This window comes from Pogoniulus pusillus, chromosome 2 (genome assembly GCF_015220805.1).
Source record: "Pogoniulus pusillus isolate bPogPus1 chromosome 2, bPogPus1.pri, whole genome shotgun sequence".
NCBI lineage: Eukaryota > Metazoa > Chordata > Aves > Piciformes > Lybiidae > Pogoniulus > Pogoniulus pusillus.
This window is the reverse complement of record NC_087265.1, coordinates 8,050,407-8,065,741: the sequence shown is the minus strand read 5'-3', so window position 1 is coordinate 8,065,741 and position 15,335 is coordinate 8,050,407. Positions and strand designations below refer to the sequence as shown.

The 15,335-nt window shown below is 41.3% G+C and overlaps 1 protein-coding gene across 15 annotated transcripts in view; it reads left to right on the top strand.

The window, feature by feature from the left end:
- Positions 1-15,335, top strand: part of BAZ2B (bromodomain adjacent to zinc finger domain 2B) — a 142,467-nt gene that overhangs the window by 76,157 nt on the left and 50,975 nt on the right. For 14 of the 15 annotated variants that reach the window (XM_064155448.1, XM_064155549.1, XM_064155541.1 and 11 more), the window contains 4 exons: positions 6,557-6,760; positions 7,947-8,345; positions 11,880-12,489; positions 13,697-13,993. In XM_064155448.1, coding sequence (XP_064011518.1) covers positions 6,557-6,760; positions 7,947-8,345; positions 11,880-12,489; positions 13,697-13,993 — 1,510 coding nt within the window. The remainder of the gene's footprint in view (positions 1-6,556; positions 6,761-7,946; positions 8,346-11,879; positions 12,490-13,696; positions 13,994-15,335) is intronic. The other variant, XM_064155482.1, reaches the window with a different exon arrangement.

Here is a 15,335-nt window from a genome sequence, read left to right as displayed (position 1 = left end):
GGAAATTTTTACTTTTATCAAGGTGAGATTCTAGTAATTACTGTTTCTAAAATGCTTCTTTTATCCTGGAGGTCTGTGTGAAATATAAACTTTGTTTTTATGGTTGAGAGGTGAAATTTTTCCAGATAATGTCTCTGCACTGCTGATTTTTAAAGGTCTTACACAGAGTACCACATAAATTACTGCTTTTTAGTATCTTCAAATACATTCCCAGAAGTGTGTACTGCATGTAAATGAAAATGGTGTTCTCTCTTCACTTGCTGGCTCTTTGCCTTATTCAGAAAACAGAACTGGTTAAGCTAGTTACTGGTTAACATGATTATCACTGAAAATGTCACATCTTGCCTTTCTCCTCTTCCCCAGATTTCAGTCAGGATGCTTTTGTCAGCAATGTTATCTTCTCCTTCGTATTACCATTTGTCTTTAAGTATAGATTTTTCTGTCCTTTTTGTATGTGGGTACTGATTTTAATGGATTAAGTTAATTTATTCAAGTGGATTAAGTCAATTTATTAAATTAATATACCTCCTCTCTTAAATTTGTTTAGTTTTGTAACTTAACATCTAAGCCATCTAATGCAGATACATTTCAGGTTGTCATTAGTTTTACTTTCCAGGTGTTTTGTAGTAATTGTTCAATATCCAAGTGGAGTGTTTTGTTGTTCATCTTACTTGATAGATCATCATTCTAGATGTTTCTCTAACCCTTATTCCTAGCTTCTTGTCTCCTGAAGTTTTTTGAGGTAATTGATGAGTGTAATGATTTTAACAAACTTTTCCAAACAAAATATACAGATAACTCTCTATGTAGAGAGGACCCCAAAATAGGATCATCAAGAGATTTGATTTAAAAAAATTATAATAACCCCAAATAAAAGAATATTTTTTATATCAGTATGTTAGACAAAGACACAACTGGAAATGAAGGCATAGGAATGAGCAGAGAGCAATAGGCAGATGGAGTATTTTGTGGTGGCCTTGTATAAGTGATACTATCTTTTTTGATTTCAAACCCATTTTCCTTTCTTTCTGAAGAGCACAGTTTATTTGAAAACATTTCATTTATACTTCTCCCAACATTCCTTTCTTTAGGACTTCATTCTCTTAGTATACAGTTAGGGCTGGGGGATAGGTTGGACTGGGTGACCTTGGAGGTCTCTTCCAACCTGGTTGATTCTATGATTCTCATCTGGTATTTCTTCAATCATAACCCTAGTTGTAATTTTCCTTTGAGTTTGGTATAAATAAAAACCAAAATTTTTTTAAAGGCAAAACTGATACCAAACCTGTTTTGCAGCTGATGAAACTCTAGTTACTTTTTGTGCAATGTTGTCTTCTTGATTGAATACTAATTCTGTTTTCCTACCATCTTAGATAGAATCAGTCAGGGTTGGAAGGGACCACAAGGATCATCTGGTTCCAACCACCCTGCCATGGGCAGGGACACCCTACCCTACATCAGGATGCCCACAGCCTCATCCAGCCTGGCCTTAAACACCTCCAGGGATGGAGTCTCAACCACCTCCCTGGACAACCCATTCCAGGCTCTCACCACTCTCATGCTGAAGAACTTCCTCCTGATGTCCAGTCTGAATCTTCCCACCTCCACCTTTGCTCCATTCCCCCTAGTCCTGTCACTACCTGATATCCTAAAAAGTTCCTCCCCTGTTTATTTTCTAGGCCTCCTTGAGATCTTAGGGACTTCTGAAGTGCAGTCTGATGGCAAAGTTGTATTACATGAATTTATTTTTTTTACTGTAGTCTGTGGGGAAAAAAATCTTCTGAATTGACAGAAGCATCTGATCTTTAAAGATGTAGTTACTCAAAGTTCTCATCCAGTTTCTCTTCTCTGAGGTGTGTATGTGGCCCTTCAAAGGGTGAAACCTCAATCTGTCCAAACCATGAGTTTAAAATTGTGCCAGATCCTCAGTCATCGCTGTATATTCATGTTATATTGAGCATAACAGTGTTTTGCTGAAGACAGTAGTCATCATGATGGTCTGATATACTACGCATAAAGTACTTCTTACATGTAAAATTTGGTAGTTGCATTACCTTTTTACTTGCTGTGTTATAGTCACTGTGTTGATGACTTGAATTGTCTTCTTTCAAGCATGCTCTGTTTGTGGCCAAGATAGAACTGCTTTAGAAATAATCATTCATCTGAATGTGCTGCTCCAGCCTCACCAAAGAACCATAGAACTGACTGCCCCTCTCTTGAGCACATGAGTAATTCCTAGGATAAGGAAGGTCAGCAGGATTTTGGCAATGGTAGAGCAACAGTCTCCAAGGAAAAAAGCTTAACTGGTGAACTAGAGTCTCTCCTGGTGTGGAAAAAGTCCCCTACCATTATTGGCAGCTGGTGAGATAGGAATCCTCTCTGAGATCTTGCTCTTGGGGCTTTTACTTATCTGGATTCCAGAACTAGGCTCAGGACACTGGGTTATTAACTGTCCTGACATTCTTTCAGCATTTCTTGCTGGCAACTACCATCTTGCATTTCCTTTACAAACTTCATCGCTTTGAAATCATGACTAAAATATTTTCAACTATCACTTCAGCCACTTTTTTATGGGACTATCTCACCGAGTCATTAAGGTCAGACTGCTGTTCTTGGTACTCTTACTGAATCTAGATGATAGCTTTCTGAGCAATGAATGCTTTCAATTAGCATAACCATCCAGCAGATTTGTTAAAGTTACTGAACCAAAATCAAGTACGAAATTTACTTTAATTGAACCCACTCTTGCTTCAACTTTTATGACTGTGTCGTTGCCAGTAGAGGAACTAGTCAGAATTAAATCTGCATGTAAAATATAACTTAGTAATAAAGTTTTATTGGGTGTATTTCTTGAAGCATTTTAGTATTTTTTTTTTAAACAATACACTTTTTATAGCCTATAAATATCTGCCTATCTTACCTGTATCATCAGAATGTTCTTTTATTTTCCTTCTAGTATATTACAAATGAACTAAAACTCACTCTTCAGTCTGTATTTTTTTCTTCTCTTATTTCCTTTTGTGTCAGCAAGCTTTTAGAACTTCTTTCAAGTATTTTTTGGTGTTCTAAATGTCTATACAGAGTTATTTTTCTTTACAGTTATCTCTTTCTCCTCCTGGCTCATATTATTTGGTTTAGTCTCTGTCCAGTTTAGTGGCACCTTTTTGCCTCAACGCCCAGGTGCTTTATGTTTCATGCTGGATTTGATAGAAAGTTCTTCCTCATGATTAATCCTTTCATATACACAAATGTAAATTTTCCCTATCATTGCATTTTCCTGAAGCTATTAATTTGCCATTCTTTCTTGTGGAATCCTACTAATTCAACTTCTTTGTGTTGGTTTTACCTATGTCAAAAGATTCTACTTGCTTATGAAGTAAAAACTCCCTGGGAAGCATTTGTTTCACAAGGTAGTTAGGTGACTGCTTTGTTTTGAAGCATCTGATTGCTTAAAAGTTATACTAGATTTTATGTCAAAATTAGCTGTCCCATTTCCTACTCGAGGTAATTGTTTGTGAATCAGACTTAGTTGTTGGATGTTGCTTGGTATTTGCTGCTCCTTTTTCATAGATGTGTTTCTGACTCCTTGGTGTGGGGATTTTCTTACGTTCTTGTCTACAGTGTGAAGAAGGAAAGTTGCAAGATTCAGCAGCTAACACATTTTGTAAAAGGGGGATGGGCAGCAAAAGTCTTAGTGTTGACGATTGAAGTAAACACTGTCAGCTAAGTAAGCCTGTCAGCTGCTGCTTTTTCACCAGACTTTTGCATGCATCTCTTCAGAAGCTGCTGTTGCAAAGATTTGTTTCATCAACATTGCAACAAAACTCAATATTTGTGATTTTTAGTGCTCCCTCTTCACATACAGAGATAAATAGAGAACCATAAAGGGGAAAAAACTATAGTCCAATGCTAGAGATGTAATTCGAGGAGGCATTGTTACTTCTACTGCTTCAGATTGTGGTCTTGTCCTTCATTTTATGATCTTAACTTTCACAAAGAGAATTTTGCACCTGTGTCAAACGCTGGACAGGAGGAAACTTAAAAATGAAGGACACCAGCAATGCAACAAAGGGCCTACTGGCCCAGTTATTTGGATTGCTTATTTTTTGTCAGCATACGTTCAGGTCATTGTCCCTCATTCATACTTTCAACTGACACCTTTCTGAACTGAGCAGTGAAGCAGTAAATCCAAATAAGCAGACTTAAATTCTTCAGGTTTCCCAGCAGTGAAGCAATACATGTGATGGTATGCAGAAAGTGTGATATGAGGTATTACTGTGTTCAGAGAACCTTGCTTAAATTAATACAGATACCAACTAGCTGACAAGTAGATGAGACCTAATCCACTCACAGCTCCTGCTCTTTTCACAGCCTTTTCATGATGTAGATTTGGTCCCATTGCTGTGATTTAACTGCAGTGGGCAGTTCAGCCCCACACAGCTGCTTACTCACTCCATCCCAGTGTGATGGGGAGAGAATCGAAGGTCAAGACACAAAGTTTTCTCACATTTGACCTAAAAGCCATTTCACAGAGAGTGCAAAAGCTGCACATGCAGGCAAACCAGAGAATTCATTCAGTGCTTCCCATCAGCAGGCTGGTGTTCACCATTCTCCAGGAAAGCAGGGCTTTAGAAGACCCATGCACTAACTCTGAACATCTTCCCCTTCCTTCTTCCCCCAGTTCTACTGCTGAACACAATGTCTTACAGTTTGGAACTTCCTTTGGGTCATTTGGCATCGGCTGTCCCAGCTGTGTCCTTTCCCATGGAATCATAGAATCAACCAGGTTGGAAGAGACCTCCAAGATCATCCAGTCCAACCTAGCACCCAGCCCTAGCCAGTCAACCAGACCATGGCACTAAGAGCCTCATCCAGGCTTTGCTTCAACACCACCAGGGATGGTGACTCCACCACCTCCCTGGGCAGCCCATTCCAATGCCAATCACTCTCTCTGACAACAACTTCCTCCTAACATCCAGCCTATACTTCCCCTGGCACAACTTGAGACTGTGTCCCCTTGTTCTATTGCTGGTTGCCTGGGAGAAGAGGCCACCCCCCACCTGGCTACAGCCTCCCTTCAGGTAGCTGTAGACAGCAATGAGCTCTGCCCTGAGCCTCCTCTTCTGCAGGCTGCACACCCCCAGCTCCCTCAGCCTCTCCTTGGTTTCAGAGAGAAGATCTGGGAAGGATGGAAAGTTACAAGCAATGCTCACTGGTGGAGTAGAGTGAGGAACAGAACAGTTGTTATTGTGCAAGTGCTGCTCAGGAATGACCAACGTGTTTCTGTAGCACCAATGCTCTTTTGGTCACTCTCCAAAACATAGCACCATAGGAGCTACTATTAAAAAATTAACTATCCCATTCATAACCAGATGAATACTTTCCTATTCTGGTCTACAAATTTGTTCTTTCCAAGAGTTTGACTATAATCTTTGTCAGAGTTTTTCAGCACATTTCAGACCATTTTTCAGCAGCAAATCCCAAAAGCAATTTAATGAGCATATTCTTTTCAGTCTTAAAAATTGTACATTGGCTGAAGCTCACATACTGTGAAACTACAAGCAGAAATGCAGTTAGCATGTCACTGAAAGGTAAATGATGAATCCAGTATGTCTTGTTCTAAGTCAGTTTGCAATAAACCTTTGGTTTGAATTTTCCTCGAAGCAGTACTTCCTATTGAGGTTTGCTGGACCTGATTTCTGGGCCTAAATTTGGTTTGAAATGTAGTGAAGCCAACTGTTCTGCCCATGCATGGTAACAGAACAATGCTTTAGCTGAACCTTGTGACCAGTCTTCCATCATCTTGTGAAGCACTTCTTTAGCCTTCTGCAAAGACAGTCAGTTACATTCAAAGGTTGTGGATCAGTTTAATGCACAGCATTCATAGAATGATAGGGTTTGGAAGGAATCTCTGGGGATCATCCAGTCCAACTAGGCTGTCAGTGCAGGCATGCCTGAATCAGGTTGCACAGGAACATACCCAGGCAGGTTTTGAAAGTCTCCACAGAAGGAGACTCCACAACTTCTCTGGGCAGCCTGTTCCAGTCCTATGCCATCCTCAAAGTAAAGAATTTCCTCAAGTTCAAGTAAAACTTCCTGGTGTTGTAATTCTTACCATTTTACCTTGTCATATCACTGGGCACACTGAGAAGAGCCCAGCTCCATCCTCATGACCTCTGCCTTTTGGATATTTTTATGCATTGAGAAGACCTCATCTCAGTCTTGCCTTTTCTAGGCTGAAGAGCTCTGGGTCTCTCATTATATGCATTGAGAAGACCTCATCTCAGTCTTGCCTTTGAAGAGCCCTGGGTGTCTCAGCCTGTTCTCTTGAGAGGCACTGCATTCTCGTGGCCTTCCGTTGGGCTCTCTCCAGTAGTTTCCTGCGCCGTTGATCACAACCCCCTGTGCTCTGTCATTCACTCAGTTCTCAACCCACCTCACTGTCTACTCATCTAACCCAAACTTCTTGAGATTGCCTATGATACTTGTTGTTTTATGCAATATGGTGTGACAGATTAAAGCCAAACCATTAACAGAGTGTTCATCTTCCTGGTAGAAGCCGAGGAAAAAAGCAGTGGAAAGCTCTAGTAACACCGACAGTGATTCGGGCTCCTCTTCGGATACCTCAAGTGAAGGCATAAGTAGTAGTGACTCTGATGATCTAGAGGAGGATGAAGAGGAGGAGGACCAGAGTGCTGAAGAGAGTGAAGATGATGAATCTGATTCTGAAAACGAAGCACATCAGAAAACCAAGAACAAGGTATGACACCCCCTGTGCTGCTCCCAGTCTTGTCACGCAAAGTGGCATGTGAAAAGCTGCTCACCCCAGAGTACCGGTGAGCAATTACTTAACTACATGGTAGTGAATGCTAAGAATGTTCTTTCTGGGTTTGTTTCAGGAATTTCTTGAGGATTTTTTGCTCTCTTTTTGTTTGTTCATTTGTGTGTTTTGCTGGCTTTTATGGGCTGGAAGTTTTAACAGGTGATAGACTGTTGATTTTTGTAATGAAATGAGAAATGCACAGGAATTGAGTGCTGTGTGCTGCAAGTGTATTGGGAATTTATATTTCCATGGCTACTGCTTTGGCAGCTGCTTTAGTCCTAGCAGAGTGGTTACTTTTCCTGGTAGCTATTAGAGTGACAAGGTTGAAATCTTAGGTATCCTTTTAGGTTTACTACATGGCACCGGTGAGGCCACACCTTAAGAACTAGGTTCAGTTTTGGGCCCCTTACTCTAAGAAAGATGTTGAGTAGCTGGAGTGTGTACAAAGAAGAGCAGTGAAGCTGGTGAAGGGCCTTGGGCACAAGTCTTAGGAGGAATGGCTAGGGGAAGTGGGGAGATGAGGGAGACCTCATCACCTGCTAGAAGGAGATTGGAGCCAGGTGGGACGTTGGTGTCTTCTCACATGTAACAAGTGACAGGACAAGAAGAAATGGCTTCAAGCTGTGCCAAGGGAGGTTCAGGTTGGGCATTAGGAAAAATGTCTTCACTGAAGGGGTTCTCAGGTACTGTCACAAACCATCCGGGGAGGTGGTGGAGTCACCATCCCTGCAGGTATTTAAAAGACACTTACATGTGGTGCTGAGGAATGTGGTTTAGTGGTAGTAGCTTAGCAGCAGTGGTGATTGCAAGCTCTGGATGAGCAGTTGGACTCAGTGGTCTCAAAGGTCTCCTCCAACCTCAGTAGTTCCATGGTACAGTTGAAAATACATTTTAAAACAACCATGTTTGTGCTGCCTCTCTACTAAGCATTCCCTTGCCATGCAAAAGCTATCTGGGGAAAAAACAAAAAGCAAATCATAAATATATGACAAGATTGATTAAAAAAATATTATTGCTTATGTGTTGCTAAGAATAGTATAGAAGTTTTGGAGAGCAGATGATGTTTTTTGTTTTAAAGAAACTTTCAGTGTTGACTGAACAGTCAAAAATGCATATTTTACAGGTGCTAATGCATAGTGGCGTAACAGATGTGAAAAGTGATGGACAAAAACCACACGAGAAGTCCCAAGAGAAAAGAACACACCAGCAGATACCTCTTGTGTCTGATTCTCAGACTCACTCATCATTCCAGTCCCAGCAGAAGCAGCCTCAGGTTTTGTCACAGCAGCTTCCAATTATTTTCCAAAGCTCTCAGGCAAAGGAGGAATCTGTGAACAAACACACAAGTGTAATACAGTCTACGGGATTGGTGCCCAATGTGAAACCTTTGTCTTTGGTACATCAAGCCAAAAAGGAAACCTATTTAAAACTCATAGTTCCTTCCCCTGATCTTCTCAAAGCAGGGAATAAAAATACCTCTGAAGAATCAATCTCTTTGACCAGCGATGTAAGATCGAAACGGGTGAGTGAAAAAAAGACTGGGTTTAAATAATATGTAGCCTCTATTGCCTGCTTAAGAAGATACAACATTGTGCTACCCAGGTCCTTTAAATATAATGCTTTAATAATATGTGTGTGTTTATTTTCATACTGTGTTTTTTTTCCTGTGTTTTTAAAGTGGATACAGATACCCAAATGATGTAAATGAACTAAATTTCTGTGGGTTGTGTATGTTTTGAGTGGTGGTTAGGTTTGTTTGGGGGTTGATTTATGTTGATTTTTTCTTTTAAGAGCAGCAAATACTATGCTTCAATTTTGCAAATGCCCTAAACTGTTCTGTAGCTGTGTCATCTAGGTGCACGTGCACATAGGCACAGCCTCATGCATGCATGATGTGCTCACACACACAACTCACTGCCACATAATGCTAGGCTGCAGTTTCATGCTCATCATGTAATGGAACTTCACATCTCTGTTGAAGCAATCAGTGTATAGGTGGGAGCAACAGGTAGCAAAAGATTGTGCCTTGCATCTCCTAAGGAAAATGAGCAGCTAAAATAAGAGAAGTACTCATGGGTAAATTGTGTGGCTGAGGTATTTTTCCTGTGATTCTCCTAGTTTCAGTTAGAATGCCAATTAAATACTTTCCATGTCTAGTATGTCAATGTGGCATTTCTTTGGTTCGAGTTGGATCCTGGAGGAGAGGAGACTCAAGGGGGACCTTATATCAGTCTACAACTATCCGAAGGGAAGCTGTAGTAAGCTGGGGGTCAGATTCTTCTCTCCCAGGCAACTTGTGCCAAGATGAGAGGGCATGGCCTGAAGCTCCACCAGGGGAGGTTTAGCTTGGATGTTAGGAAGCACCTTTTGATGGAAAAGGTGATTAAACACTGGAATGGACTTCTCAGGGAGGTGGTGGAGTTGCTGTCCCTGGAGGTGTTTAAGGAAAGATTGGATGTGGCACTTAGTGCCATGGTCTAGTCAGTGTGGTGGTATTAGGTCATAGGCCAGACTTGATGATCTCAGAGGTCTAAGTACAGCCTCAATAATTCTGTGATTCTGTGTGATAGTTTTAAGCCACAGTAGTTAAAATTTCCTATGTTCACCATGATTTTATACAACATAGCTGAAAGCCCTTTTAAAAAACAAGTTCCATTTAATCTTGGGGTTTTATTTGCACTTTAAAGACAGGAAGAGATATTCATGTACTTGCCAGCTGTTAAAATTTACTGTGGCCGTTGTAATCAATCTGATTCTCCATTGCACTGATCAGGAGTCTATGACGTGTCTGTCTTAACAGTTCTGTAGCTGACAAAAACTCTTTGTAGGTTCTCACTTTATTTGCTTTGTCAATATTAATTATGGTGTCAGGTGGCAATTTTTAACCATTAGATTTGAATGGGGAGTAGAAGAAAACAAAATTGCAACATTTTAGAGTTGCTGAGGCTCTCTATATAAAAATGTTTTTAAAATGGCATTTACCAAGACAAATTTTTATTAAAGTAAGGAGTACTTAACTGAACTCTGATTCACAGCTAACTTGCAGTCCTCACTGAGGACTGTAAAAAGTATTTTATCACATAGCTTTTATTTTTACAGTATCACAGTATTATTAGGATTGGAAGAGACCTCACAGATCACCAAGTCCAACCCTTTACCACAGAGCTCAAGGCTAGACCATGGCACCAAGTGCCACGTCCAATCCTGCCTTGAACAGCTCCAGGGACGGCGACTCCACCACCTCCCCGGGCAGCCCATTCCAGTGTCCAATGACTCTCTCAGTGAAGAACTTTCTCCTCACCTCCAGCCTAAATTTCCCCTGGCGTAGCTTGAGGCTGTGTCCTCTCGTTCTGGTGCTGGCCAACTGAGAGAAGAGAGCAATCTCCTCCTGGCCACAACCACCCCTCAGGTAGTTGTAGACAGCAATAAGGTCACCCCTGAGCCTCCTCTTCTCCAGGCTAACCAATCCCAGCTCCCTCAGCCTCTCCTTGTAGGGCTGTGCTTGAGGTCTCTCCCCAGCCTCGTCGCCCTTCTCTGGACACACTCAAGCATCTCAATGTCCCTCCTAAACTGGGGGCCCCAGAACTGAACACAGTACTCAAGGTGTGGTCTAACCAGTGCAGAGTACAGTGGCAGAATGACCTCCCTGCTCCTGCTGACCACACCATTCCTGATGCAGGCCAGGATGCCACTGGCTCTCTTGGCCACCTGGGCACACTGCTGGCTCATGTTCAGGCGGGTATCTATCAGTACCCCCAGATCCCTCTCTGTCTGGCTGCTCTCCAGCCACTCCGACCCCAGCCTGTATCTCTGCATGGGGTTGTTGTGGCCAAAGTGCAGCACCCTGCACTTGGAGCTATTGAACCCCATCCCATTGGACTCTGCCCATCTGTCCAGGCGGTCAAGGTCCCGCTGCAGAGCCCTTCTGCCCTCCAACCCAGCCACATCTGCCCCCAGCTTAGTGTCATCTGCAAACTTGCTGATGACTGACTCCATGCCCTCATCCAGGTCATCTATGAAGATGTTGAAGAGGATGGGGCCATCCTCTTTAACCAGAAGATCAATACTGTTTTTCCTTCCAGTTTGTAAGATTTAGCTAAGATTCAACTTCAAATAGTTAAATAAATGTTCATTATGAAAACATACATCTTTGCTATTGGAAGAGACTTCTGCTGTCAGATTTAGGTTTTGAGCCTTTAGCTGATGATACCTCACCTATTTAGGGGTTAGATGTCTTCAGAACTTTGCTGGCAATCACAGAATAGGTTTTCATAATTTCTACCTCAAATGTTTGTAACTTCAAGAATATTTTGCATTTGACTTAGTATTTCAAAATTGATTTATCCACTGTGTTATTTTTTTTCTACCAAAGATGATGTATTTCCTTTTTCCTTGGAAGAGTCTTAAGTTGAGAGATGTTGTAAGCTTGACATGCATTTCTGAGCCGCTACTGATTAAGTTTTACCTGAAGAACTTCCATGTGCTACTTTTTCAGAGTTAAAAGCCTGGCATATCACAGCACTTCTGGGAGAGGTCTTTTTCTCTCTTTCTAACAAAAGTTTTCTGTGCCAAGAGCCCTCTCTGGGTTTCCTGCTAACGTTGCAGCCATTAATGTTTTGTGTTTTCCTTGTGCTTTAAAATGAACAAACTATTAAAGCTAGTTTTGTGTTCTCTAGTGAGATTTTTACATACTTTATATGAGTGAAAAGCAGGGTTTTATCCTATGCCAGTATATAAGCATTGTTTAAAGTTTCTTTTTTTCAAGATGCTTAACATCTTCATGAAAATCACTGTCTAGAGTGATGTAGCAAGTGAAGAAGCTTCCCTACATAATTTAGATCACTTTTATCTTGAGTTCAGTTTATCTTTTCCAGCTTGAACTGCAGTGAAAATAATGAGAGCCTCACCTAACTTGTAGTGGCTGATCTCTTCTCTTACAGCTACTGCTACATTTAACCTGATAAAAATAGCTTAGCAGATGTTTAAGATTTCAGAGAGTTCACCTGCCTGAATATTTTAATCCCTATTTCATTCCTCTGTCTCCTTATTTCTTTAGGAACAATATAAACAGACATTCCCAGCAGCACAGCTAAAGAAACAGGACTCATCTAAGAACCTGAAGAAGGTTATTGCAGCTCTGTCAAGCCCCAAACCAACATCTAGTTCACCAGCTCATCAAAAACTCACATCCTTGGAAAACAACCATTCTAATCCATTCCTGACAAATGCACTTTTAGGTAATCACCAACCCAATGGAGTTATTCAGAGCGTCATCCAGGAGGCACCTCTTGCACTTACCACAAAACTGAAATCCCAGACCAAGATCAATGAAAGTGTAGCCATTTCTAGTAGCACCCCGTTTTCTTTGCCAGTAAACTTGAGCGCCTGTGGGAAAAAGCCAGCTGGGAACCGGACACCTGTTATGGCCTCTACCTCTCCTGTGTTACCCAGTTCAGGAAAGGAGAAACCAGCCAGCAATAACGCAGTAAATGCAGCGAAAACACAGCACCGCCTTCACTCTGCCAAACTGGCAGTGGAGCAGTTCAGAGGGGTCGACTCGGATGCCCCCAGCAGTAAAGACTCTGATGACTCAAACGATGATGATGACGACGATGAAGATGAAGATGAGGATGATGAAGATGATGATTCTGATGATAGCCAATCAGGTGGTTTAATCTTTTTTTTTTTTTTTCTTAATAGAAAAAGCAAAACTTTTGAGTGTTGAAAACATGTATTTGCCATGTAGCCTGTGCAATGTCCTACAGCTGCCCTGGAAAGTAGCACACATCTTCCAGTCCTCCACTGTGCCATGTCCAGAATCACGTTTTGGATATTCTGATACTTGGGCATATGAAAAGTATACTTTCAGCTGTCCTAGTAGGATGCCTCCACAGCCTTCTAGAAAGGTTGTCAGAAACCTACCTTCCAGATCAGTCATGCAGCCTGCGGCTCAGATAATGCTGCTGTTGCAAGGTGCCCAAGATGGGGATGGAGGAATAGGCTGGTTGATGGTTCTGGCAGGAAGAGCCCATCTTCAGAACTGGCTTCTCTAACTAGAGAGGGAATAAACAAAGGCCTTCAAGTTGTCAAAAGTGGCAAGAAGAATATGTTTCTAGGCTTTGTTTGGGAGCATGGTAGTTAACGAGCAAGATCAGAGAAAAATGCCCAGGATAGTTGTAGGGGATTGTGCAGTATTCAGATTACTATTTTAAAGGCTCTTAAGCAATTCAGAAAGGCAAGACCTATTCTGAAGTGTTGATTGTGTGTTTCCAGCCACTCCTTATTCCCCTGTGTGCTGATATCTTTTGGGTCCAGAACCACCTTCATTATTCTCTTTACCCCTCTCATCTGCACGCCCTATACGAACCTTGTTTTTTAACGTTCCATACCCTGTCTACCCCTTAACTCTTGCTGTTCCCAGGTTGCCACACTTCTGGTTCTGACATCTCTCAGTCTGTACCCGTTTCCATGCTTGCTTTGTGCTCATACAGGATCACAAGACCCATGAAGTGCCCTTCCCATGGCAGTGTTTAGCTGCTGCCTAGCTTAAGAGGGATGTCCTAGGGGGAAGCTCATTCTACCTATGCTGCAGTTTCTGTCTCTTCTCATGAAAAACCAAAGAATTCCATCTGAAACAACAGGGCATTATCACACAGAATTACTTTATGCTGTCATGTTTGTAGTTATTTTTTTAAGTTTAGATAGAATAATGATAACTTTCTAAATGCATACTCCAGAGATACTATTTAAAAAAACTGAAGTTGGAAAAGCTTAATAAGACAAAAGACTTTGTGAGTGTTAGAACTCAAATGTATTTGCTATGAAGTTGTAAATTCATAATGTGCTTTTTGCCACACTTCTATTTTTAAACAGAGTCTGACAGTAATTCTGAGTCAGATACAGAAGGGTCCGAGGATGAAGATGATGAGGATGATAAAGATCAAGATGAATCTGATACAGATACAGAGGGAGAAAAAACTCCATTGAAACTGAATAAAACTTCATCCTCTGTGAAGAGCTCTTCCATTGGTCTTGCAGCTCATTCCACCCCGCTTAATTTGCAAGTAGCAAAGACCCCAAGCTCTGCGCCAGCTGCCTTATGTCCTGAGTCCCAGCCTGCAGTTTTTCTTGGAACAGCACCATCTGCTCTTACACCAAGTACACACTGTGGTATCTAAATGTCTTTTGTTATAGTACAATGTAACATCTACCTGGCATGTGTTGTATATATCGTTGTTGTAGAAGTAGCTTAGACACTGGCATCAAATGTGCTTGACAAAAGAGGGGAATGTTTTACAGTGAGAAAATCATTCAGTGGAACCACCTCCCCAGGGATGTGGTAGAGTCCCTGTCACCAGGGGATTTCAAGATGTGGTTGGACATACAACTTAGATGAGACTCTTTAGCACCCTCTCCCGTGAAAGGTTGGAGCAGATGATATTTTGAGGTCTCTTCCAACGTGGACTATTCTGTGATGTATTCACAAGTGTTGGCAGCAGACATGAAAATTAAGGCAGCAGAATTCACAGAATCACAGAATGAAGCAGGTTGGAAAAGACCTTCAAGATCATCAAGTCCAACCTGTCACCTAACACCTCAATTAAATAAACCATGGCACCAAGTGCCTCATCCAACCTCTTTCCAAACACCTCCAGGGATGGGGACTCCACCACCTCCCCAAGCAGCCCATTCCAATGCCAGTCACTCTCTCTGGAAAGAACTTCCTAACATCCAACCTGAACCTGCTATGGTGCAGCTTGAGGCTGTGTCTTCCTCTGTCCCTGGATGTCTGGCAGAAGAGACCAACCCCACCTGGCTACAACCTCCCTTCAGGTAGTTGTAGAGAGCAATGAGGTGTGCCCTGAACCTCCTCTCCAGGCTGCACACCCACAGTTCTTGAGACCTGATCATTAAACTTAGTCCAGGACATTTTAGCTCACATAGTTATTTGAGAGAAGGTAGGATGGAATAACCAGAGTTGATTTTCATTATGTTAAAACCCATATTTTTTTAACATTTTATTCTAAAGTAGTTATTTATTTCTCATTTCTATGCAATATAGTTTGCATTCTGAATCTTCTATTTCTACCCCTCCTCCCTCAATAAATTTAATAGCTGTATTTAGTTAAAATACAACTATTCATTCTAAAATTCTCAGTAGGATTTATGGATTATGTGCACAGAATTATTTTTTTTAAAGTGCATGAAAAGTACATTTAGCATTTGCCTGATGCTATATAGTGTTTATAATCCTTCATTAGCTGACTAAGATTTAGGCATTACTACTGCTGCAGAAAAGAACACACTTTTGAAACAAATCACACCTTCTCAATCTGCATGCTGACAATTAAATGAAATTGCATATTTGCTACCTCGAACTAGAAACTTTACTGAATTAACATGCAAGTAAGAAGACTTTAAGTGGGAACATCCATTCATAAATTGTTATTTATGTTGGGAATAAGAATTTCATTCCATGTCATCGGGGGCATTAGCTTTGAAAGAGTGTGAT